The 25,171-nt window shown below is 39.4% G+C and overlaps 2 protein-coding genes across 2 annotated transcripts; both read right to left on the bottom strand.

The window, feature by feature from the left end:
* Positions 1 to 1,776: 1,776 nt before the first annotated feature.
* On the bottom strand, positions 1,777 to 8,132 carry LOC121912252 (acetylcholine receptor subunit alpha-like). The gene is made up of 3 exons (XM_042434424.1): positions 7,982 to 8,132; positions 4,281 to 4,441; positions 1,777 to 2,095 (listed from the first exon to the last, which is right to left on the bottom strand). The coding sequence occupies exons 1-3, from the start codon at positions 8,034 to 8,036 to the stop codon at positions 1,958 to 1,960; spliced, it is 354 nt and encodes a 117-aa protein (XP_042290358.1). The 5' UTR covers positions 8,037 to 8,132; the 3' UTR covers positions 1,777 to 1,957.
* Positions 8,133 to 10,045: 1,913 nt separating this feature from the next.
* LOC121912251 (acetylcholine receptor subunit alpha) lies at positions 10,046 to 24,783 on the bottom strand. The gene is made up of 10 exons (XM_042434423.1): positions 24,604 to 24,783; positions 17,311 to 17,453; positions 15,063 to 15,107; positions 14,605 to 14,714; positions 14,294 to 14,489; positions 12,603 to 12,840; positions 11,693 to 11,916; positions 11,460 to 11,574; positions 11,109 to 11,233; positions 10,046 to 10,482 (listed from the first exon to the last, which is right to left on the bottom strand). The coding sequence occupies exons 1-10, from the start codon at positions 24,656 to 24,658 to the stop codon at positions 10,354 to 10,356; spliced, it is 1,380 nt and encodes a 459-aa protein (XP_042290357.1). The 5' UTR covers positions 24,659 to 24,783; the 3' UTR covers positions 10,046 to 10,353.
* Between the last annotated feature and the right edge of the window lie 388 nt (positions 24,784 to 25,171).

Raw genomic sequence — 25,171 nt, 5'->3', positions numbered from 1 at the left:
TCAACACATTAAATTCTATTTAAAGTGTGTACTTGAATGAGTTCAGTTTCTGATTTTCAGACTGTTTCTGTATGTTTCTAATTAGTTGTTGACCTCCTCGAAACCTTGTAGCAACCCAGAATTATTTTGCAGAAGCTGCTCATAATGGTTTGGGCCGGCCTGCTGAATCTATACATGGGAGCTTAAATGTTTTTGGACTAAGCTTTGCTGAATGTTTAGGGGAGCGCATAATGAATTGAAAGCCTCCAATCGACCACAGCTTGACATTTTGTTTTAGTCCTGTTATTTATCTTCACCAGACAGCCGTTGCATCATTATGCCTGTACCAGCTCACTGACTTGCGGTCAGCTGAATGCTGTCAGTGTTAACAAGCTTTCTCCATAATGTGTGCTGGTAATGAAAATGTGGTGAAAGTTCAAAATATAAAGCTGCCACTTTGATATTATAAAAAAATCTATAATTCTCAACAAGATATCTCACATACTGACATGTAATATCTGTTTATTTTTTTGTATTTGTAGGTTTGTTTTGCTCTGATAGATTTATCGGGCACATTTCTGCCAACGCTGGTTGTCATTAAGTGTGCGCATGGCACGCCTAATAAAAGTTTTTCAACGACAAAGGAAGGCAATTGTTATTCTGTTGTGGTTCTGAAATGCTGTCCCCATCCATTTCACAGATTAATTTAGTTTCTGCCCCAAATGTAACTGTCTTCAAGGTCAGTCACCGCCCACTGCACCCACCCATAACCCATGTGGGGCATCCCATGAATCCCAATCAGAAGCTACAGTGTTGTTTTTAAGTTAGAAGATAGTTATATAAAAATGTAAGCTTCAATGATACAATATATTATCTAAGAAGTCTGAGATTTGGATAACACTACCACTATAATATGAAATATGAATATGAAAAATGCTAATAGGACTTCACAACTATTACACAACTGCAAATATATAAAAAAATCAACAACTTTGCTGTATCATCAAACTAAAAGGAAGGTCTTCTTGTCTCTTGTCCAAAGGAAACAGCTGCAAAATAAATCAAGTTGCTGTTGAAACGGGCAACAACACTGCAGCAATGACATTTTAAATTTATGAATTTTTTCACATCCATTGCTAAACAACCTTCCTTTTCAATGCCACAGTTTTTATTGGTTACTTTGGCACAATTACATCTGCACAAAACACACAAATCAGCTTTGATCCCTTTCCCCCTAAAACAAAAAAATACTGATACGTCATTATCACTTTGGTCACTGGTGGAAAATCACTCACAACTTATAGACTTCAGCTTTTGTTGGCTGTACATTCACTACTAACCTACAATAGACTTCAGGCCCATTGTTTTTGTTTTTTTACAGATATTCACTGAAAAACAGGCAGATTTTCAGTTTGTGGTTGAAAAATCATGTAACGAAAAACAATACTGGAAACTAATGAGCCATTAAACTGTACAACAGTCAGTGACAAAACAAACCTCGCCACTAACCCATGAATATTTGAAGAAGAAAAGACCAGAATTTTTGCACAACTCACAACCTTCAACAACACATAAATATGAATGAGAAGTTAGGAAGTCAATTGAATGTCAAGCAAAACAAAACAATAAAATTTCCAGACTGGAAAATATCTCGCCTGCACTCATAGACCAAGGTAATGTCATCAACCAGACTCAGTCTATAAAACTGGCAATAAAATTGGACTGAAATGCAATGAAATTAGCTCTGTTTGGAACTAGCCGAACAAGTGATGTTTCTTCATAGACCTTAGAACTAATGGAGACAGAATATCACATCTATTCTCATGTGCTCATTATAGTTAAAATGAAAATTCATGTTAAAAGCCTTTTTTTCTATTTAAACCACAAAACTGATTACTACCATTTGTTAACGGTAATAAAATACAATCATCAAGCCTGAGTGGCAGAAATAAACACTGTAGAAAAAATCTACTATGGGTCAGGCCTCTACAGCAAGTTGAGCTTGATGAGTCTCCCAGCAATAGAAGGCAAACATCCCGATGATGCACATGGCTATGAACACACAGAGCAGGATGTGGTCAAAAACCATGGCAACAAACTTCCACTCCTCTGCCCCCTGGAACAAAACAAGACGAGGATGAGTGGAAATCATGCGCTGGACTACTTTTTGGCTAGGCCGAGTGACTTCCTTGAGTCTACACTGTTACCTGGCAACCTCATGGTGACATGAATTCAGGAAGTCACTGTGAAATTTCATTTATTTTTCATTATTATTGCAAAAAAAACCCACATTTAACCCATGATAGTCTGTCACTACATTTGGATGCAGATGCAGATAAAAAGTTTTTAACATTTTGAGGATTTTGCAGCCTTGGTAGAGGCTTTTAACCGAATTCAAGGCTGTTTTATGAATTTTATGAACTTGAGTGGATTGATGAACTTGTATCCATAATTCATGCAGGTGTTGTCTTACGTTGTTAGATTACTCGTCTGATTTCATTGTCTCAGAGATGTACCTCACTCCTTCAATGGCACTGGATCATGGGACGGAGAATACCCACATTGCAGTGATGCAAAAGTTTCTGCACAACAGTGAAGATGGGAATGGTACTGAGTGCGTCACTTTAGGTCCAAGTACTGGCAATCCAAGGATCTAATGCTGGTGATGCACCTCGCAAAATGAATGCACCCAGTTTTGGATGGACCATTTCAACCAGCTGAAAGCAGATGGCTATTTTGTTGACAGCTTCATAGACAAATCACTGATCCAGTTTTGCTTCCAAATGCCATACAGGTACAGTATCCTAAAAACCTTTTGCTTATCAACACAGATTTAACTATAGCCATTTTCAAATATGAACTCCGGACAATATCCGAAGAATCAGTTTCGGATATCTTTCAGACATGTAGCGTACAATAGGAGATTGTCCATGTCAGACTCGTTCTCACCTACCCTTGGTTTAGACAAGGGGTGTAGGAAGCAGGACATGATGCTGATGAAAAGTACGCTGCGGTTGTAATTCAGTGTTTTTAAGCTTTTTGTCAGAAATAAAAACGGCTTTTATTTTACGACAAATCACAGGAAGTCTTCCCTTCCATTAGCGTGTTAAGGCCCAGTCAAAACAATGCAGCGTAGCTGGCCTGTTGCGTTTGTCAAGCACCAGTCACATGCGTAAAGTAGTGGCTGTGGATGAGAGGGGAGTTGACTGCTATAAGTCAAAGACGTCATATTTAAGTTGATGTTCTGCATATTCAATAGTTGTTTGATAAATTGCGTGTACCGTCTCCCTTACTGTTGGATTTTGTTGCACTTACAGCAGCGACCAGTTGTAACCCGCTTCCTCGCTGTGAATTCAGTGCTGTATTCACACATGGGCTCAATCGGACATTACACAGACTTTGTACTAGGAAGCTGGCAGGTCCATTTAATTTAAAGTCCATTTAATGACCGGTCTGACTGATTCAGACATTTGCGTTCACATATACAGCTCCTTCAGGTAATGTCCGGATACCTTCAGGGTTGCAGTGCATGTGCAGTGTAACCCCTAGAATTTTTTTCAAGCCCGAAAAAACCCCAAATGGACGAGGCACACGGGATGGCATATTCACGTGGTCATCCTCGGTCAGGTGAAATTTATATTTGCATTCAAATTTTTGTTTGCTTGGTATATTCAAGACTTAAAGCAAAGTGGTCACAAGGAGAGGATGACTTAATAAGCTGTATTTATTGCATAAAAATAAGCTGCCCCTCTCCCCATCTGTATTTTTGCTTGACTCCAGAGTTTTGGAGAAAAACGTTGATATATTTGTTTGTCCGTCACCCTCGTAAGAGCTTTTTTTCTTTTTAGGTGGTGCCATGCTCACATCAGCTAACCTGCATCCCATATGCGCTCGCTCTCTGCAGTAATTTAAAGGGATTCTGATAGCAGTGGCACTCGCATCACATCCCAGGCAACGACACAGACGTTGACTCATGTTTCAGAACAGTGTTGCACAGAGGCTCCCAAATGCTATTGATTGTTGATTTCTGAATGAATGGGTATTTGGCATTATTTTTGGCATTCAAAAAAACATTTTTTTGGCCTGGTAGGGGGTCTCGTTGGCCCGGTGGCCCACTGGGCCTGTAAAATTATAGAGGAAACACTGCTACAGTTTTGAAATGCTGGCAGCAGGTCTCCGAATAACCTGAATATAAATTCAATGTGAGATCTGTCACATATTGTTTTCTTTCTAGAATTGAATATGAATGCTCTAATGGTCAAAACACCATCAAATCTCATTCCTAAGTCTTCAGTTAGTACCTCTTTCCTCTTCCTTCCCACACTGATAAGCTGTATTAACTGCAGTCCCACGGTGACCACTACAGCTTCACTGAAGTGGTTTACAGGGCGAACCACCTTGTTGTAACCAGTAAACAGGTTTTTCACCAGACGAGTCTCATCTTCTGAGCAGAATACTGGACCTAGAACAAACAGACATACACAAAAATTAAGTCAGGCATAGCTGAATGGTTACTGTGCATACCACATAACTGCAGCGTCCTTGGTTTGATTCCTGCCATGGACCTTTGTTGCATGTCATACCCATCTCTCTCTCACCATGTTCCCTTTCTGCCTCTTCACTGCCCACTGTCTAATTAAGGCATAAATGCCATAAAAATAATCTAAAAAAATATTAAGTCAGTCTTTACTTCTTTATTTGATGGAAGTCAGAGATCAATCAGGCAGTGCAGCGTTTCCCGCTAATTACCACAGTGGCAGTCCGCCAGTTTCATAATGAACCAAAAATATTTTCACACTTCTATGTGTGTTTATCAGTCATTTACTAAGTCATCTACAGATCTTTTTTGTTTTTTATGTGCAAATAGGTTTCTTTTTTTTTGGTCACACTGATCAATAAGGAGAGGAAAGACAGTTTCTGACTGCGAAAGTTTGGAATTAAACTTTAAATACTTCAAATTTAACAATGTGATATTTATGCTGTACAGAAACTCTGGTTCACACATTCATTGCAAATGTTATTCTGGGCTCTCTGGCTGAGGTACACAGTGAGTATGACATATTGTCATAGCCAGCTGATGACCATGTGCCCACATATATTTTCATACCGGAATTGAAATCACAACTCGACGTGACAGGGAAGCCAGCAGATTGCATTTAACTGTGATTCACACACCAAACATTTCCCGAGCTTACCAACCTGAAACCCTTCAATGTGAAAGAGACAGTGAATGGACAGGAAGGTAGAAAGACAGGAAGAGAGAGACATTATCAGATGACAGACAGGGGGCAACAGGCTGATACAGACGGATCAACAGCAACAGCAGTCAAGTGACTGGAATTCCACATTGGTAAAAAGTCTCTGTACTGAATGTCCTATGAGCTGTCTGCAATCAAGTCTGTTTCTGTATAAGTCCTTGGAGCAAGGTTAATCTGAGTGATCAGAGGGTCTTTGGGAAAACGAGCCCTGGCCATCTCACTTGACATTAAGTCTGGATCAGTTAGAGTTCAGAACATTTAACCTGCATTTAACACCTCTTCATACAAGGTGGGTGTTTCCAGCCAACAGACTCACAGTTGCTCTTAGACCATGCCTTAGTGAGCCCATAAATTAATCTATGCCTATGCAGTGAAAATATACTGCGGCCCACTAACAGCCTAGACCAGCTTCACTGGTCCTGCGGCTTCCTATAAGTGAAGGCTGGTGTATGAACAGATGAAAAATGACAATATAGTAAAACATAGTTGTAATGATATCAAATAATGTCTTCATAGGAGATGTTATAATTAAAAGCTTCAGCTAGTAAATATTTTTCAAAGTGGACATGTAGCATCCGGGAATAAAGCCCTTCAGATGATTTACTCAGCAGCATTTTTTATTGCACATCTGCAGTGATGCAGATAATGTCCCACTGGTGGCTTACAGGCTGCATCCATTCATCCTGACACACCAGCTCTATCTGGCCATCAAATCAATTTGTCATTGGTGTTTCATAAAATGTGCCAGTGCCCAAATCACTGAATTTGAATGGATAAATAAAAGTAAAATACAATAATAAAATAATAGATTATCTGAATCTCTCTGAAGACTGAATGCTCGTATAGACAGAAAAAAGAGATTGATTCAGTGCATGATAATCAAAAATCTGGTAAAATCAGGTATGCTACTGATAAACCTTTTAAATGAAAACAAATTACTCACAGTTGTGTGGAGCATAAAAGATATTTTATTCATGAAGCACTGACTTAATTTAAAAAAGTCTTTCTTTGCCATTTTAGATTAAACTGCATGTTATAGTAGAAATATAATGCAGAAATATGCATGACACATCTGCAAAGTGCTCCACGTTTAGGGAAGGCAGGAAATTGGTGAGGAAATTTTCCCACCGGTTAATAAACCTGTGACATCACCGGTGTTACTGCTTACACCAGACATTATACAAGGTAAGGTATTTGTCGATGGCACTCAGTATCTATTGAGTGCTTACTTTGATCTTTAACTTAAAATTTTTAGTTTAGATCTTCCCCTTACTTATGAGTTAGTGACAGCGGGTTTCAGGCTGCTACTGCTCAGGATCATCAGCAGGTTGTCCTTCATGTACAGCTGGGCTGCGGCGCACACAGACGCTGGGATGAGCCAGAACCGCCGCTTAGAACTAGAACTGGAGCAACCCACTTGCCATCTGCAGAAAGACACACCAAGAGCAGGCAGAGAGGGGGAGAGTTTCTGTTGAAAACAAGCACCGAGACCCGGGAAACATGAGAGCAGCTGCTCGCTAACAGCTACGTGTGTTTACAGCAGAGAGCTGGAGGGAGGACAGATGTCTCACTCTGCTACTCTGTGCTGCGAATCTGCTGCTGCGGATGGTCACAGAGCAGATACTTTGAGTTTATAATTGTTGTGTCCATCATCTGACTAAGTATTAATAAAACGCTTAGTATTTTACAAATTAGAGTTTTTTTAAATTTGATGAACGTGGGCACTGATATACGAAAATGAATTAAATGGGTTTTATTCCTATTAAAAAAAGCAAAATGATGGTGGGGGTGGTGCGCAAGTAATGTAATCGATGTACTTGTAAGGTCACAGAATGAATTCCTCCAAGAGACGGTGTGTGCATCAACAAGCATGTGTCCTGTCCTGGTGTCCTTGAATAAAGACTCTAATCCATAACTTTTCACTGACTATAAATCACTCTGGGAGAGAGTCCTGAGAGGACATCAGCCACAGTAAATGCCTTAGATATGAATGCAGTGAGGGATGCTAACAATGCTGAGCTGCCTCTTTTAGGGTACCTGAAGGACAAATGCTAGCATACTCGCACAGAAAGCAACAGGCTGAATTTCAAATTCAAAGATCCAGTTGTAAACTGTTGTTTAACGATGTGAGGAAAAGTTGTGGCTAATATGATGTCATATGATATTATATACGACTCAGAATCATATCAGATAAGAATGATGATTCCTCTTTCCCCCACTGCTAATATCTTTTATACTGTGCTAGCTACCCCTTTAATACCTCTGGTTGTATTAGGCCAGTGTGGGAAATGTTGCAAATCAAAGAGCAGGTCTGGTTTATGGCAGTATTGGATTTTTACAATTTGCATCAATGTAATGAAGCACTTTGATGCGTTATTTTATCCATAAACTATTTCTGTACAAAAAAATATAAAAAGTTACATGTACCATTATAGAGGATTTTATTCATATTGCCTACCCCTAGTGTGCATTTTTTCATGTGTCAGGAAGCTTTCTCTTGTTTCTGAGCATGGCCACTTGATACATTAGTACAGTCTCTGGAGAGAGAGAGGAAATAAATAGCTTAAAAACATGTTTTAGCTGTGGTTAGTTGTATCTATCTTTGGTCCAAGGGAACAAGACTATATTTACCCGTTTTCCGAGAAATTTTCAGGACCTTCACTGTGACAGCTGGACCAAAAAACATAACCAAGAGGGTTGAAATATTAAGGCTCACACACACATGCACACACAGGAAGACTCACCAGCAAATACACAGAGAGTCCATGCCAGCAAGATCTGGACCTTTGGAAGGCTCATATCTCCACCAGATGTTTGTACAAAAGCCCTGAAATCTACAGCATCAGTTTAATAATGTTTTGTTAGCCAGTTAGCAAGTTGCAAGCTAACCTATCAACGATGTTACACAGAAGCAGCCATATGCACTAAAGCTGTAGCAGTCAGTTTGGAGTTAAAATGTGTTGTGGGACGGTGGATTCTGAGCACTGGTTTCTCATGAAAAACTCTGTTCCACCTGCCCCACCCAACGACATCCCAACCTCTCATCCCACCACTTCAAGGCATCGGTGACAGCTTGGAGTGTGTGTGTGTGTGTGGGTGTGTGTATATATATACCTCAGGTTGTTATGTACCCATGGAAATTAGAACAAGTTATCTAATCATTATGGTTTTAGAACAATGACCCATCAAAAAAAGTTAGTCCTACAGCACAACTTACCCCAAGGTAGGGGTAAAATGACGATCTACAGGTAAATTCTGCTACTATTAAATACTGATATAAAAATGACACAAATTCAAACAATTTTGAGATAATTTTGAACTTTATTAATGCCATCAATTTAACAAAGGAAAAAACTCATACTTTTAAGTAAAATAATATGTTTGTGTCTGGTTGTTCAACATGTTACCGAAACATTTTCAGTAAAGATTAAACTGTGATCTTTGTGTGTTAACTACAGAAAGAATGTGAGTGTAAATGTGCTTTTGTGTATACAGACAGGTGACAGATTAAAAACTAGTACAGGTCTGAATGCTTGACCCCTACAGTGAGGGGATCCGGTGGCTCTGTTATGCTGTGGGGGGCATTTTGCTGGTATGGTTTGGGTTCACTTGTACCCTTAGAGGGAAGGGTCACTGCAAATCAATACAAAGTTGTTCTGAGTCATCACCGTCATCCTATGATGAAACATTTCTTGCCTGATGGGAGTGGTCTCTTCCAGGATGACAGTGCCCCCATCCATAGGACACGAGGGGTCACTGAATGGTTTGATGAGTATGAAAATGATGTGAATCATATGCTATGACCTTCGCAGTCACCAGATCTCAACCCAGCTGAACAACCTATGGGAGATTTTGTACTGACCATCATCAAAACACCAAATGAGGGAACATCTTTTGGAGGAACAGTGTTCATGCCTCCAGTAGAGTTCACAGACTTATAGGATCAATGTCAAGGTGTATTGAAGCTGTTCTGGCGGCAGTTAGCCCAACACCTTACTAAGACCCAACATCACTGGCAGGTTTTACCCCACAACCTCCGTTTTGACAAAACTGTTTCACAAAGTAGTTCAGATCCACAATTATCTTAAGTTTATGACATGTAATAATGTCCAAAACTTATCTATTTTAATTAAGATACAAGACTGATAACTTTAGTAACATGATGAATTCACTTGGCATGACAAAAATCTTTTTTTTTGTTGCTTTTTTTTTGCTTACCACTCTCTCCATGTGCTTGAGTCCAAGATGGATTGAGTAATGTGAACTATACTTTCTTAATTTGTGGTCACATGATTACTTTTGTTTATGGTTACTTAGATAAAGGGGATGGCTCATTTTACCCACTGGCTCCGTTTACCCTTTTCTCCCCTACACTTTTCTTACGGGAATGACTCCAGCATAGCATCTAATATCAGTCTATAAAACTGGCAATAACATTGGACTGAATTACAATGAAATTAGCTCTGTTTGGAACTAGCTGAACAAGTGATGTTTCTACATAGACCTTTACTCTAAACTGATTGTCTCAGCTCTTGACTGACTAATGGAGACAGAATATCACATCTATTCTTATGTGCTAATTATAGTGAATATGAAAATTCATGTTAAAAGCCTTTTTTTCTATTTAAACCACAAAAAAACAAACAAACTGATTACTATCGTTTGTTAACAGTCATAAAATACAATCATCAAGCCTGTCAGACTGAGTGGCAGCAATAAACATTGTAGAAAAAAAAGAGGAAAACTGTTAATGACAAGAATGGCTTCAAATATGACCCACCTAGATCATAAGACTCAAGCCTCTGAGATGTCTGGATTTGCCTTTTACTGCAGTTTCCTCAATGTCAGTAAATATTCAGTACACATTCAAAGGTGACACAAGAATAACAACACATTACAGCATTTTAAAATCAACTCACACTGTGTCTGTTTGTGTCTAAAAGAGACAGACACACCCCGAACAGTCCAGTGACAAACACTTTTCAGCTGTATCTCCAAGTATGACATCTATTCTGATCTCACACACATTCACACACACACACACACACACACTGACACACACACACACACACACACACACACACACACACACACAACTCCTCTATCGGTCAGGCCTCTACAGCACGTTGAGCTCGATGAGTCTCCCAGCAAAGACGGCAAGCGTCCCGATGATACACACGGCCATGAACACACAGAGCAGGATGTGATCCAAAACCATGGCAACGAACTTCCACTCCTCTGCCGCCTGGAACAAAACAAGATGAGGATGAGTGGAAATCATGCTCAGGGATTTCTGACTTTGAATATCCATAATTTGGGTATTTACTAATGAGTAAGTGACACTCTGATGATGTCATAGGTCATTTTGCACCAGTGATATAGACGGTTTGGCTTTGTCTCTGTTCACATCGATGAGGTCAGTGTGGTTGATGCTCTGTGGGAATTTTGCTGCTTTATGTTTTAATGTTTGATTTACAGACACACAAGAGACTTGTCAATGTGGTAAATTATTTAAAGACCGGTTGCTGAAAGCAATAATAATAAGTGGTATTCAGAAAATTGCTAATTTTTGCCACATCACTGGTTAGAGGGTTCTCCATGTGTTTCTGTCAAAGAGGTTATGTTTTTGATTTGTTTGTAATTTTCACTATTTTTTTTTTTTTTTAAAAAAGGCACATTTAACCCATGATAGTCTCTCACTATATTTGGATGCAGATGCAGATCAGGATGCTGATAAAAGGTTCTAAACATTTTGAGGATTTTGCAGCCTTGGTAGAGGCTTTTAACTGAATTCAAGGCTGTTTTATGAATTTCATAAACTTGTGTGGATTGATACACTTGTATCCATTATTCACGCAGGTGTTGTCTTACGTTGTTAGATTCCTCGTCTGATTTCATTGTCTCAGCGATGTACTTCACCCCTTCAATGGCGCTGCGGACATCAGGGTTTTTAATGATGGGAGACTGGTAGGTGACACTGGTGGGGGCGGGGTTACCTGCAGGTTGTAGTTGTGGGGACACACAGAAAGATTTTTCATGTTTTAATCAGTTTCTCCACATCTGGAGTCTGTTGGCATTAACTAAAACATTTCCACGGACGCTCACACCTGAATAGCATAACATGTACACCATATACAAATCTGTCTTTCTGTCCAGAACATGTAAAGTACCGCTTATCTGTCAAATTATTTTGTGTGATCTGTCATGTAGTTGTAGCCTTGCCTGAGATGTCAGAGATGTCCATGTCAGTAGGGAACAACCTTTTCTGTCGGATCTCCTGACTGGGACGCTTCATAGTCGAGAAGAACATCATGTTGGGAATTGTTTCGATGAAGACCTGAGTGACACACGGATGCAGACATTGATTTCACTTCTTTCAAACTGTTTTTTTTTATGAGTAACATATTACAACAACAGCATTTCTCACATTATCTCAAGTAAAACAAAACATGAACCTTGCGGATCCACACGGGCATGGTGTGCGTGCTGGGCGATCGGTGATGTGTGTTGATGACGATGACAGTGATGATGATGGAGGCGATGACAAATACCATAGTGAACAGCATGTATTTCCCTATGAGAGGAACGGCACTGGAGGTGGAGGGGATCAGCTCCACAATAACCAGCAGGAACACAGTCAGAGACAGCAAGACAGAGATGGAGAGAGTCATCTTTTCACCTGGAGACAGATCAACACATAAGACAGTTTACTTTTAGACTGTAGGTTATGATGCTTTGTCTGATTTTTTTGAATCCACGCTTACATTTATCTTACACTTGATTGCACCTGCATGATTTGCTTGTTATGATTTGAGTGATGGGTTTAGAGGACTGCATTATTAGTAGCTTGTAGTGTTGTGTGCTTAAGTTTATGTAATTCTGGGACAGTTTGATTTGGTTTGTGTTTTCTGGGTTTTGGTTTTCTGTTACTCTGTGTTTCCTTTGTGTGTTCATGTGCTCCTCCTTACACCTGCCCTGCATTCGTCCTTGTTAGCCCTGCCCTTGTCTCAGTGTTCTTCCCCAGTCTGCTGTCACCTTCACACCTGCCCTGTATCAATCTCGTCAGCCCTGCCCTGCTCCCAGTGTCTTCCCAGCCTATCAGCTCCAAGCCTGCCCCTGTGTCTTGTCACCGGTTCCTCATTGTCTGATTAGTTTATAGTTTGTATTTAAGGTCTGATTTCAGTTGAGTTTTGTTGGATCATTGTTCTGTCTTGTCCTGTTGAGCCGCTCAGCCAGCTTCTGTTTTGCCTGCCAAGTCCCAAGAATAAAGAAGGTTTTCTTCAAGCCTGTGTTTCGGTCTCTGCATTTGGGTTTGTTCCTGCTACTCCACATGGCGATCATGTATACACTCCAAAATCTACATACCAGAGTCAGTAGGCAGGTAGAAGACCAGTCCGGTGAGAAAAGAGAACAGCATGCAGGGAATGATGACGTTGACGATGAAATAGAGAGGCAGCCGCAGCATCAGGAAATGGTAGGTGATGTCCAGGTATGGTGTATCGGGGCAGCAGGTGTAGTACACCCAGTGTTTCCAGCTCCTGTAGTCCTTCAACACCCATTCACCAGACTCCATAAAGTTACTGAGGTCTGGCCGATCATTGTCCTAAAAGACAGAAGAAAGGGAAATAATGTATGTTAAACTCTGGTGTTTTCATATTCAGCTTTTTAATAACTAGTGATTATGGATTAATATGTAATTAATTTTGCAAAACATGCTTGCAGTCTTCTTATTCATGCACTATTTTTGGAAGTTTTAGAGCCCTATCTTACACCTGGCGTTAAGTGGCGCCAAGCGTGATGCAAGTGTCTTTGTTAGTTTAAGACCGACGCGGTTGTCATTTTCCGGTCCAGCGCCCACTTTGTTTAAATAGCAAATTCACTTGCGCCCATCAGAGCACCTATGGGTGTGTTGGTCTTAAAATGAGGTGTGGTCAGGCGCATTGTTGGCACATTGCTATCTTGAGGCAGCAGGGAGCGATTGCGCTACACCAACAAAAACCTGGTCTGAAGTCAATGGCACAGTGTTATTTTAAGGGCGCATCATCAAAATAGTAATATGCACCTACATAGGCGGGTGCACAACATACACTCTGCTTGTTACACACACACACACACACAGGACGCACAGCAGCGCACAGACATGCAAAAGATTACAAATAAAAGAATCACAACGTGAAAGATTATTATTGTGTACATCAACATATTTTAAAAAATACATGTCATTATGGTTAGTCATAATATTTATCAGAATTAACTAATTGGATGAAATTGTCTCATTATTTGACCAAATCATGGCAATACATGTATGTATTTAAACAGACCCGTCAGGTTGAGGGTGTCTGTCAAGACCCAGTTAACGGATATCAACAACAGATCAGACACAGACCGACTTTCCTGCTACATCAATACATGAGGACATAAACATGGGGAAATAAATGAGGTGAAAACAATGATTAAACTAAAGAAGGAAATACATCTGCACAGCTTCTAGCTGCTGCCAGAAGCAGGATCAGCACCTTGGAGAGCCATCTGCTCGTGCGCTTTCACTTCATGCACGAGCAGATCCATTTCCTCGGCAGAGAAGCGTGCCTTCTTACTACTTGGCAAATGTGCCATTACAATAGCAATCTGCCAAAGTACAAGCACACCTGGCTTTTAAAGGGAATGGGAGATGACACTGTGTTTGGTTTATTGCATGTGACGCCCAAAACACACCCATGATTACTCAAGAGATTAAGTACAACCCTTTTGAACCATGCGCCTGGCGCTGCAACCATTTTTTCTGCTGTTAAACTAGCAGAAGTGGATTTGGACACACTCTAAATGCACTTGTGCCATGCACTTCAGACCGTGCGCTTTTGATCAACTAGAGTGTGATGACAGCAGTGATAGGATGGTTAATCATTTTTTAAGATGGATTGTTACTACATCTGTAGTACATTTGAAACAAAAGACAATTCATTTCATCACAACCTTTCATACTTATCTGTCTTGACTCATCTTGCAGAATGTGTAAATGCTTCTATCAACCCTATAAATGTATGAGTTACACTCACTGGGTTGATGACGACCAGCAGTCCATCGTATGTCCAGGTGCCCAGTTTCATGCTACAGTTCTGCAGGTCGAACGGGAAATGGAGGACAATAATCTCACAGTAGCTCTTAAAGATGGCCGGAGGGTTCCATGTTATCAACCCAGTGTGCTCCAGCAGGCCTTTAGTTTCATGGATGATGGCAAAGTCACCGTCAGCACTGGACGACAGGGAGAGAGGGGAGGAAGAGTGTGAGAGGGGAAGAGAGAGGTACTGTACATAGGTGCAGTTTTCATACACAAAAATAAAAAGAGAATGTGTGTTTGTATGTTTACTTGTTGTATAACACCAGGTCAGGTTTCCAGATGTCTGTTGAAGGGATTCTGATCTTCTTGATTCCTCCGTAATCATCTGGATTCCACTTCAGGTTCACATCTACCCATTGCTGGGGTGGAAACGCAAAAACCTTTTACCATTTTATCCACTAATGTACTGACAAAGCTCATTATAGTTTTATTCCCATTTGAGCATTATTTGAAAAAAAAAAACATATTCACTTCCTACATTGTGAAAATACAAGTAGTAATTTACAAAACAGCAGAACAAATACAAATCTTGTTAGCTCCCGCAGCCACCCTGCCACAAATCATTCCTTATTTATATTCATAGATCTTATCAACAGCCTCCTCCTTATGAAAAAAATAATAAAGATCACTCATTTGTGAGATAATTTGTGTGATAAATTCACCAGCTAAAGCATTATTTTGTTGTAATGAACTGTGGTCATATTTACCTGTTTGAGACGGACATTACTGGTCACAATCTGGTTAACTTCATCCTGAGAGAGATGCAGAAAAATGACAGAAAACAGTCAGAAAACAGCCATGTAGTAGCAAGTATTATTTTTAAGTTTTTATGACTAAATAGAATTTGTATGCTTGCTTATAACAATTTATTTTATGCTTTTATGGGCTCTCCGTGTCATTTTAATTATTTTAGACTGATAAAAAAGATAAAAAAGGATAGATTTAAAAAAAAAATCAGGTGCTAAATTTTCCCTCCACTTCAACTTGAACTCTCAGTGGTTGTGCATGCGCTCTTTACACCCACAGTTAAATATTAACAGTCAAGCTACAGGTGACTTTTGGTCATTAATGTCATTTTTCCTTTGTTGTCTCGCTACAGAGGACGATGGGCTAGCTTTGTTGTTGTAAAATTTAATTAAATTAACACCAAATTTTAAAGGCAAAAACAAATGTTTTGGAGATGAAGACAGCCACATTGCTATTAGCTTAACGTTACCGTTAAAACTAGTTCATGCTAGCTAATGTTAAATGTCCATTTGTTGGAAACTGACAGGTTTTGCTAGCAGCAAGAAAGTGTGCTTTGGAGACACTGACAGTTAATTGTCCACTAGCCACAGCTTGTGGGAGAGCTGGATACTGCAACCTGAAGACAGAAGAATATGAGAGCCTTTTAAATTTTTAAAAAGCAGTATGTAAATAAATGGTGATGAAGGACTTGTCTCAACGACGGATATCAGCCCTTCACAGACTGGTGAAACTAACTTGGTGCTTGTGTTTTGTTGCCACCAGCTTTATGCTTGTTGTGACCCTGTTATGGATGGCAGGTCGCCGAGCCTATTAAATTAGGGCATAACTTTGAGCTGATCTAGTCATCTAACTTAGGTGCATAGTGTTCTCATTAATAGAGTACGGCTGGATGTGTGCATGTTAGCAGTCTTGGTCTGTGCAGTACACATAAACCTTGCAAATTCATTGCATTATGTTTGCATTATTTTGGCTGCCATGACTTCACATGGTGTAAAAGTTCTTTCAGCTTCTGTATGTGACAGTCAACCTTGCTTCTTGAGGGTATTGGAGATTATGTAGCTGGAAAGAAATGCTAGAGGTGTTACATAACAGTTTCTGTTGTTGCTTATTTCACATCACTAGGCCTTTGCATACGATTTCATCTTCACCTTTTTGACTGACTGGGTTTTCAGACCTGCCTTGTTTATTCCAGTGAGTTACCTCAGACAGAGGCATAGCTCTACTTTTTGCGATCCATAGGTTGCTGTGACTTTTTCTCTCATCAAAGGAACTGTTTTCTTATATTTTGATGATGTTATTTGCCATAAATGAATTCGATTGATCCCATTTTTCACTTTTGACATGTTGTTAACAGGATGCCCTGTGTTTGGCCATGTAATACAATGAGAACATTTCTGTAAGTTAGTAAATTATTGAGATTTGTGTTTTTGTTTTGAAAGCAATGGTTTAAAACCCTGCAGTGCACACAGGGCTTGAAATTACTACAATATTAATAACTGAAGCAGTATTTTTTGCTCGATTTAAATATCATGCCAGGAGAAGTAATATTGCTTATGAAAATGACTCCAGCAAAAGTTAATAGCTCTTGTTACTCTGAGTTGCAGCAGTGATGCTCTCCACAGTAGATACTTACGAGGAAGAAGCGGTTCAAAGCAAACGCATAGACTATCCTTATACATTCATAGAGACAGTAGAGTACAATGATTACAAGTCTGCCTAGTGAGTCTTGAATTACAGATGGTAGTGCATTCTTAGTGCAAAGACAAGAAAGAGCTGCAAAGTTGCAGTGATGACAGTCATTCATTTACTTGTTTATGTAAAACACAGAAACTGAGTCACAAATGGTTTTCACAAACAAGACTGCTAAGTCTTTGGAGGAAGCCTGAAAGCATCAAGTGAAAATTTTTGCAAGCATAATGTCATGTCACTTTAATTACTTGAATTGTTTGAGATGCTAAAATGCAGAATCAACCATGTAATTTCTTCTTGTTCCAGTACAAAATTGCAGTATCACGCAAAGTAAAATTGGCCATATTACAGTTTTGAAATGCTGGCAGCAGGTCTCTGAATAATCTGAATATAAATGAAAGGTGAGATCTGTCACATATTGTTTTCTTTCTAGAATTGAATATGAATGCTTTAATGGTCAAAACACCATCAAATCTGATTCCTAAATGTTCAGTTAGTACCTCTCTCCCTCTTCCTTACCACACTGATAAGCTGTATTAACTGCAGTCCCACGGTGACCACTACAGCTTCACTGAAGTGGTTTACTGGGCGAACCACCTTGTTGTAACCAGTAAACAGGTTTTTCACCAGACGAGTCTCATCTTCTGAGCAGAATACTGGACCTAGAACACACAGACATACACAAAAATTAAGTCAGGCATAGCTGAATAGTTACCATGCATGCAACATAGCTGAAACGTCCCTGGTTTAATTCCAGCCATGGACCTTTATTGCATGTCATACCCATCTCTCCCTCCCCATGTTCCCTGTCTGCCTCTTCACTGCCCACTGTCTAATAAAGACATAAATGCCATTAAAATGATCTAAAAAATATTAAGTCAGCCTTTACCGTTATTTGATGAGTCTCATCTTCTGAACACATCGTACATGGAGGTCAGAGATCAGTCAGGCAGTGCAGTGTTTCCTATTAATTACCCAGACGGTGGCAGCCTGCCAGTTTCATAATGAACCGAAAATATTTTTACACTTCATCGTGTGTTCATCAGTCATTTTCTACGTCATCTACAGATCTTTTTTTTATGTGCCAATAGGTTTCTTTTTTTTTTTGAGGAAAGACAGTTTCTAACTGTGGAAGTTTGGAATTAAACTTTAAATACTTCAAATTAAACTTAAACTAATCCCAGCAATGTGATATTTATGCTGTACACAAACTCTGGTTCACACATTCATTGCAAATGTTATTCTGGGCTCTCTGGCTGAGGTACACAGTGAGTATGACATATTGTCATAGCCAGCTGATGACCATGTGCCCACAAATATTTTCATACCGGAATTGAAATCACAACCGACGTGACAGGGAAGCCAGCAGATTGCATTTAACTGTGATTCACACACCAAACATTTCCCGAGCTTACCGGCAACATGAAACCTTTCAATGTGAAAGAGAGAGTGAATGGATAGGAAGGTAGAAAGACAGGAAGAGAGAGACATTATCAGATGACAGACAGGGGGCAACAGGCTGATACAGACGGATCAACAGCAACAGCAGTCAAGTGACTGGAATTCCACATTGGTAAAAAGTCTCCGCACCGAGTGTCCCATGAGCTGTCTGCAATCAAGTCTGTTTCTGTATAAGTCCTTGGAGCAAGGCTAATCTGAGTGCTCAGAGGGTCTTTGGGAAAACGAGCCCTGGCCAACTCACTTGACATTAAGTCTGGATCAGTTAGAGTTCAGAACATTTAACCTGCATTTAACACCTCTTCATACAAGGTGGGTGTTTCCAGCCAACAGACTCACAGTTGCTCTTAGACCATGCCTTAGTGAGCCCATAAATTAATCTATGCCTATGAGACATGCAGTGAAAATATACTGCGGCCCACTAACAGCCTAGACCAGCTTCACTGCTCCTGTGGTGTCCTATAAGTGAAGGCTGGTGTATGAACAGATAATAAATGACAATATACTAAAACATAGTTGTAATATATATCAATATTATCTTCATAGGAGATGTTATAATTGTTGACAAATAACCACTTCAAAATGTTCTTACATCAGCTAATAACTATGTTATAGTGTGTTATACACATTTATGAAATGTTTATATACTGCTTTTAAATGCTTAACTGCTTGTTTTAGGATTGTGTCTGTGGATAGATGTCATTTTTTTCAACTATACGTGAGGGCTAACATTGCTACGCCAACTTTATGTTAACGCTCATTTGGCAAACATGACTAATTTTTGGAAATGTATGTATGTTCTGCATTATATCACAACGTTTGTTCTGCACATACACTGTAAAAAATATGGACGTAGCCACCATGATGTCAAAATTCACCCCTGCACAGTTGTCATGAAAGGAGAAATTAGCTAAAACTGTTTTTTGTACCAGGCTGTAAACATGTTTATTTCTTCTGTAAAGTTGGGCATTTTAACATGGGGATCTATGGAGATTGATTCGCTTTTAGAGCCAACCTCAAGTGGTCATTCAAGGAACTGCAGTTTTTGGCACTTCCACATTGGCTTCATTTTTGAGCCCTGGAAGTTGCCACTTGGTTCTGCGTTGCAGGACTCGATATGTAATTAAAAGGTTATCCTAGTGGCCTGCATTAATGTGTGAATGAATGCACTGTTGTTTTATTAGCATGGTTATGATCAAACAGGCTGAAACTCTGGAAGGGATACTTGTGTGGGCTGCACTAGATGTTACAAGGCCATATTTATTGGGATTTGAAGACACATTTTGTTATCTACAGTAATCTTGTGAAACATCATTTAAAGTTTGATGTACTATGACAGTGAAAACTTAAGCTTTCGTCATCTTTGTTGTGTGGCCTATGTGCCACTAAACTTCGTACTACAGGTGACCTATTGCATCATCTTTGTTCATGTAATCACAGTAAACATGTCATGCACTTTTGTTTTAATATGACCCAGCAGATTAGCACAGTGCTGCTAACTGTGTTGTGACCCGTTACATCCGTTGCATGTTATTTCTGGAATCTGCTGGCTATCCACACGCAGCCCGAACTGAGCAGGCTCTCAAGATCTTGTTTCATTTAACCAGGAAGAGCAGAGCGCACACTCTCTCTCTCACACACACACACACACACACACACATACTCCCACAAGCTGTTTGTTGTCTTTTGGTTTCCTTTCAAAGCTTCTTTTGGGATCTTTCTCTTGGTGTTGTTGTGTACAGTGCTGATGTTCGTTTCCCTGGCTGTCTGCCGTTGTCTCTGTCTGACTGTCGCTGTCTGCCTGCTCCCTGTCTGTTGTCCTGCTAGCACGCTTTGATCTGGCCACAGACAAAAATAGAAGGGAGGCGGGACAGACGAGCCACTTGGAGCTGTCAGTCATTGCCTACTCTTAACTCCTATTTCCGCACAATACTGAACTGTCACGGCAAAATAAAGCAGCTAAGGTTCTTTCAATTTTCTGCCACTTTCTAGCTGAAAAGTAACAAAAGAGTAGGTGTGGAGACTATTTTGAGTTGCAGAGTTGCGTTTGAGTCCGTGATGATGTAGTGAGCATGAAGCTAGCTTTTGACCAAATGTCACTTGACAGGCAGGGAAAGTGATATGTACTTTATTGAATTGTTAATTGTGTTTGGATGTATTACCCTTGGTGGTTTGGATGGTTAACCACACCTGCCATCATAGAGCTTGTCAGTCTATATGGTTGTGGTTTCCATTATTTAAATATTCTGATCTGACGAAGATCCAAGTAGGATTGAAAGGTTGTCATTATTACACTTTTGTGGCTTGGAATAAGTGTGCAGGCGTTAGCTTTTGTCATTGATGCTGTTGTCTGATAGCCTGGCAGCTACGTGATGTGCGTATAATTATTCTCCTTCAACAGGCTGGAAAGTGAACCACACCATTATAACATATCTCTGGTTATATTGCATTCTTTTCTATGAAGGTTATTTTCAGTGGATAAATGAACTCTTTCTCTTCGTTGAGGAAGTTCTTATGTACAATATGTAGAGCTGCAAAGATTAGTCGATTAATCAATTAGTTAAGAAGAACATTTCCAAATTCTCTGATTCCAGGTTTTCAAATGTGAATATTTTCTGGTTTCTTTGGTCTTCTGTGACAGTAAACTGAATATCTTTGGTTTTTGCGTTTCTGATAATAATAATAATAATAATAATAATAATAATAATGATAATAATGTTCAAGTAAACACAACCTAAAATGAAATTAAACCAGTGCAGCCAGATCTAGGATCTTTTCACATGCTTTGAGTTGTTTTATTCTGGTTGTTCCAGAGACTAAAGGGAACTGAAGATGTCGATTTCATTACGCCATTTCATATCGCACCTTTTCTCGGCAGCCGTTAATTCTTTCTTGTTTGTGAAGCACTTCGAATGGCCTCATTTGTACAACAGATTGATTTTATACATACAGCACATAAACAGAATGAGGATGATGATGATGGTTATTATAAAACACTAGTGAGTGACTTTATAGGATCATAAATATTCACCATATTCCTTTATAGGCCTTCATAGAGAAACAGGCTGCACAGATGCAATTGCTGTGATACTAAAATGTATTTTCAGAAGAGTGTTTGATTCAGTTTACTAATTTTAAACTGCACTCTTACTTTTGCTTTTTAGACTCCAGATAAATGTCGGTGCAATGACAAGATAAGCTGCCCTGACCACATTACTACCACAATTACTAATTTGTGGCGCTTACTCTTACAAAACAGTAGCATGAAAGGCCACAGTATGGTTTACTTTTAAAGTTATGTCATCTGAAGATCTTTATTGATTTAACCTGATACAAAACAATCATGTTTTGAGACTGGAATAATCTGTTTGGTATTCTGACACATAAGCTCCAGCTAGTAAATATTTTTCAAAGTGGACATGTAGCATCCGGGAATAAAGCCCTTCAGATGATTTACTTAGCAGCATTTTTTTATTGCACATCTGCAGTGATGCAGATAATGTCCCACTGGTGGCTTACAGGCTGCATCCATTCATCCTGACACACCAGCTCTATCTGGCCATCAAATCAATTTGTCATTGGTGTTTCATAAAATGTGCCAGTGCCCAAATCACTGAATGGATAAATAAAAGTAAAATACAATAATAAAATAATAGATTATCTGAATCTCTCTGAAGACTGAATGCTCGTATAGACAGAAAAAAGAGATTGATTCAGTGCATGATAATCAAAAATCAGGTAAAATCAGGTATGCTACTGATAAACCATTTAAATGAAAACAAATTATTGGCTGCTGTGTGGAGCATAAAATATATTGTATTCATAAAGTACTGACTTAATGTAAACAAAAGTCTTTCCTTGCCATTTTAGATTAAACTGCATGATACTGTATATGAGGGTGAGTTCATTCCAACTCTGCATCCTGAACTGTATTTAAGCCATTTCAGTTATTAATCTTGCTTATGTGTGTATATAATATCTTTGTAAATATAAGCTTCCTAAGTTTTACTTTAAATCTCAAGTGTATGACTGTATGATCAATACAGAGAACACTGGGAAATGTTCCTGCTCTTTTTCCTTCTGCCTAATTTTATTTATAATTGATCTTTAATCATATTTTCTCTTTGAGATACTGCCGAAACCCCCAGTGCTTCACAGAGGTATGAGTGGATCATGTAATTTGATGTTAAGTAGATGTTTTTAGTAATTTAAGTCATGGTCTCCTCATTTGCTTTTCACGGCTTACCGGATAAACTGGTCACATTGTGTTATAATTACTGGCTTCGTTTCACAGCAGTCCATAGAATACATGGGTATGAGCATTTAATGAACGTGTAGTGTAATAATTTGTAGGGATCAGTGGACAAGGTTAAGCATACAGTTAACATCATGAGCAAAACATTTGTTTAAATGATATAGAAAATCATCAAAAAGAAGATTATGAAACACAGAAATATACATGACACATCTGCAAAGTGCTCCATGTTTAGGGGAGGCAGACTAGGCATGGTTGTTAGTAGGGATGCCACAGTGAGGAAATTTTCCCACCGGTTAATAAACCCGTGACAACAATGGTGTTACCGGTTACACTGGATATTATACAAGGTAAGATATTCGCAGATGACTCTCTATCTGTAGAGTGCTTACTTTGATCTTTAACATTAGATTTTTAGTTTAGATCTTCCCCTTATGAGTTAGTGACGGCGGGTTTCAGGCTGCTACTGCTCAGGATCATCAGTGGGTCGTCCTTCGTGTACAATTTGAAAGCATCTTACAGCCTCCTGCCTGTATGAGAATAACAAAATGAGGGGGAGGCAGAGTGCTCCGCTGTGTTATTATTAACTTCATGTCTCCAGCAGTAGAGAGCAGCCTCTCTGCTGCACCTTTAGTTCCAGGGAAAGACATCGTTGACATTGTTAAGACACTGAGTGGGTGCAGGGTTTTTGAGGTCAAACAGACTGAGTGCCAAGTTATTTTCTTTGCACCAGAGTTGGTTGAAGTTGTTTAAGTGCTGCAGTGTGTGTTGTTCAGCTGATCTTGTTTGTTACTGCTGATCGCTGCTCCACTCTGCTAACGTTAGTCTCTGAGTGATGGTGTAGAAAGTTCACAATATACTTCACATTCGTCTTGCAAAGGTAATTATTTTGTCATTAAATCAAAAACTGCTTGCAACTGTTGCTGTTTTTGAAGATGAACTATAAGGAATCGATCAGAATCGTAGGAGATTCTGATCGAGATACTTATGTGAATCCATTTTTTCACCCACCCTAGTTGTTAGACTGTCCAGTATTTGTAAGGTCACAGAATGAATTCCTCCAAGAGACAGAATGTGCATCAACAAGCATGTGTCCTGTCCTGGTGTCCTTGGATAAAGACTCTAATCCATAACTTTTCACTGATTATAAATCACTCTGGGAGAGTGTCCTGAGAGGACATCAGCTACAGTAAATGCCTTAAATATGAATGCAGTGAGGGATGCTAACAATGCTGAGCTGCCTCTTTTAGGGTACCTGAAGGACAAATGCTAGCACACTTGGCAACAGGCTGAATTTCAAAGATCCAGTTGTAAACTGTTGTTTAATGATGTGAGGAAACGTTGTGGCTAATATGATGGTATATATTGTATATGATTCAGAATCATATCAGACAAGAATCATGATTCTTCTTTCCCCCCACTGCTAATATCTTTTATACTGTGCTAGCTACCCCTTTAATATCTCTGGTTGTATTAGGCCAATGTGGGAAATGTTGCAAATCAAAGAGCAGGTCTGGTTTATGGCAGTATTGGATTTTTACAAATTTGCATCAATGTAATGAAGTACTTTGATTCGTCATTTTATCCATAAACTATTTCTATACAAAAATATATAAAATTACATGTACCTTGATAGAGGATTTTATTCATATTGCCTAACCCTAGTGTGCATTTTTTGGTTGCAGGCCATGTTTCAGGAAGCTTTCTCTTGTTTCTGAGCATGGCCACTTGATACATTAGTACAGTCTCTGGAGAGATGAGTACTCTACAGAGAACATGAATTTAGCAACATAGAAAAGCATTTTGCTTAAATTTGTCTTAAATTTGACACATACAAGCTTCACTGAAAATGTAACATACTAACAGTTTTCATAAAAGGACAGCTGTGAGTTGTCTTCTAAATAGTGGAAATAAATAGCTTAAAAACATGTTTTAGCTTTAGTTAGTTGTATCTATCTTTGGTCCAAGGGAACGAGACTATATTTACCTGTTTGCCAAGAAATTTTCAGGACCTTCACTGTAACAGCTGGACCAAAAACATAACCAAGAGGGTTGAAATATTAAGGCTCACACACACATGCACACACAAGAGGACTCACCAGCAAATACACAGAGAGTCCATGCCAGCAAGATCTGGACCTTTGGAAGGTTCATATCTCCACCAGACGTTTGTACAAAAGCCCTGAAATCTACAGCATCAGTTTAATAATGTTTTGTCAGCCAGTTAGCAAGTTGCAAGCTAACCTATCAACGATGTTACACAGAAGCAGCCATATGCACTAAAGCTGTAGCAGTCAGTTTGGAGTTAAAATGTGTTGTGGGTCGCTGGATTGGCAAGTGAACTCTGAGCTCTGGTTTCTCATGGCAAACTCCGTTCCCCCTCCCCCACCCAACAACATCCCAACCTCTCAGCAGACTTCAAGGCACTGGAGACAGCTGGGAGTTAGTGTGTGTGTGTGTGTGTGTGTGTGTGTATGTGTAATAAACACAAATCAACACTGTCATCATTTCTCATACATGTGGATGTTCAGCTTTTCTTACGGGAATGATTCCAGCATAGCATCTAATATGAGGGAGACAGAGAAGCAGAGGACAGCGAGACACAAAAAGACAGACATTGCAGGGGAAAGGAAGGAGACGGACGGACAGACAGACAGACATGAGGGG

Source organism: Thunnus maccoyii, chromosome 14 (assembly GCF_910596095.1).
Source record: "Thunnus maccoyii chromosome 14, fThuMac1.1, whole genome shotgun sequence".
NCBI classification, from domain to species: Eukaryota; Metazoa; Chordata; class Actinopteri; order Scombriformes; family Scombridae; genus Thunnus; species Thunnus maccoyii.
Note: the sequence above shows the minus strand (reverse complement) of the source record. Positions and strands in the feature narration are given on the sequence as shown.

Bases quoted from the DNA above. Each gene is read 5' to 3' on its own strand.
- LOC121912252 (XM_042434424.1), bottom strand. From the start codon at position 8,036: ATGAGCCTTCCAAAGGTCCAGATCTTGCTGGCATGGACTCTCTGTGTA. The intron at 4,442-7,981 runs GTGAGTCTTCCT...TGTTTGTTCTAG, and splicing joins GACTCTCTGTGTATTTGCTG to GTCCAGTATTCTGCTCAGAA. The intron at 2,096-4,280 runs GTACTAACTGAA...GTTTTGTTCCAG, and splicing joins TGGGAAGGAAGAGGAAAGAG to GGGGCAGAGGAGTGGAAGTT.
- LOC121912251 (XM_042434423.1), bottom strand. From the start codon at position 24,658: ATGAACCTTCCAAAGGTCCAGATCTTGCTGGCATGGACTCTCTGTGTA. The intron at 11,917-12,602 runs GTATGTAGATTT...ATCTGTCTCCAG, and splicing joins CTACCTGCCTACTGACTCTG to GTGAAAAGATGACTCTCTCC. The intron at 10,483-11,108 runs GTAAGACAACAC...GTTTTGTTCCAG, and splicing joins CAGACGAGGAATCTAACAAC to GCGGCAGAGGAGTGGAAGTT.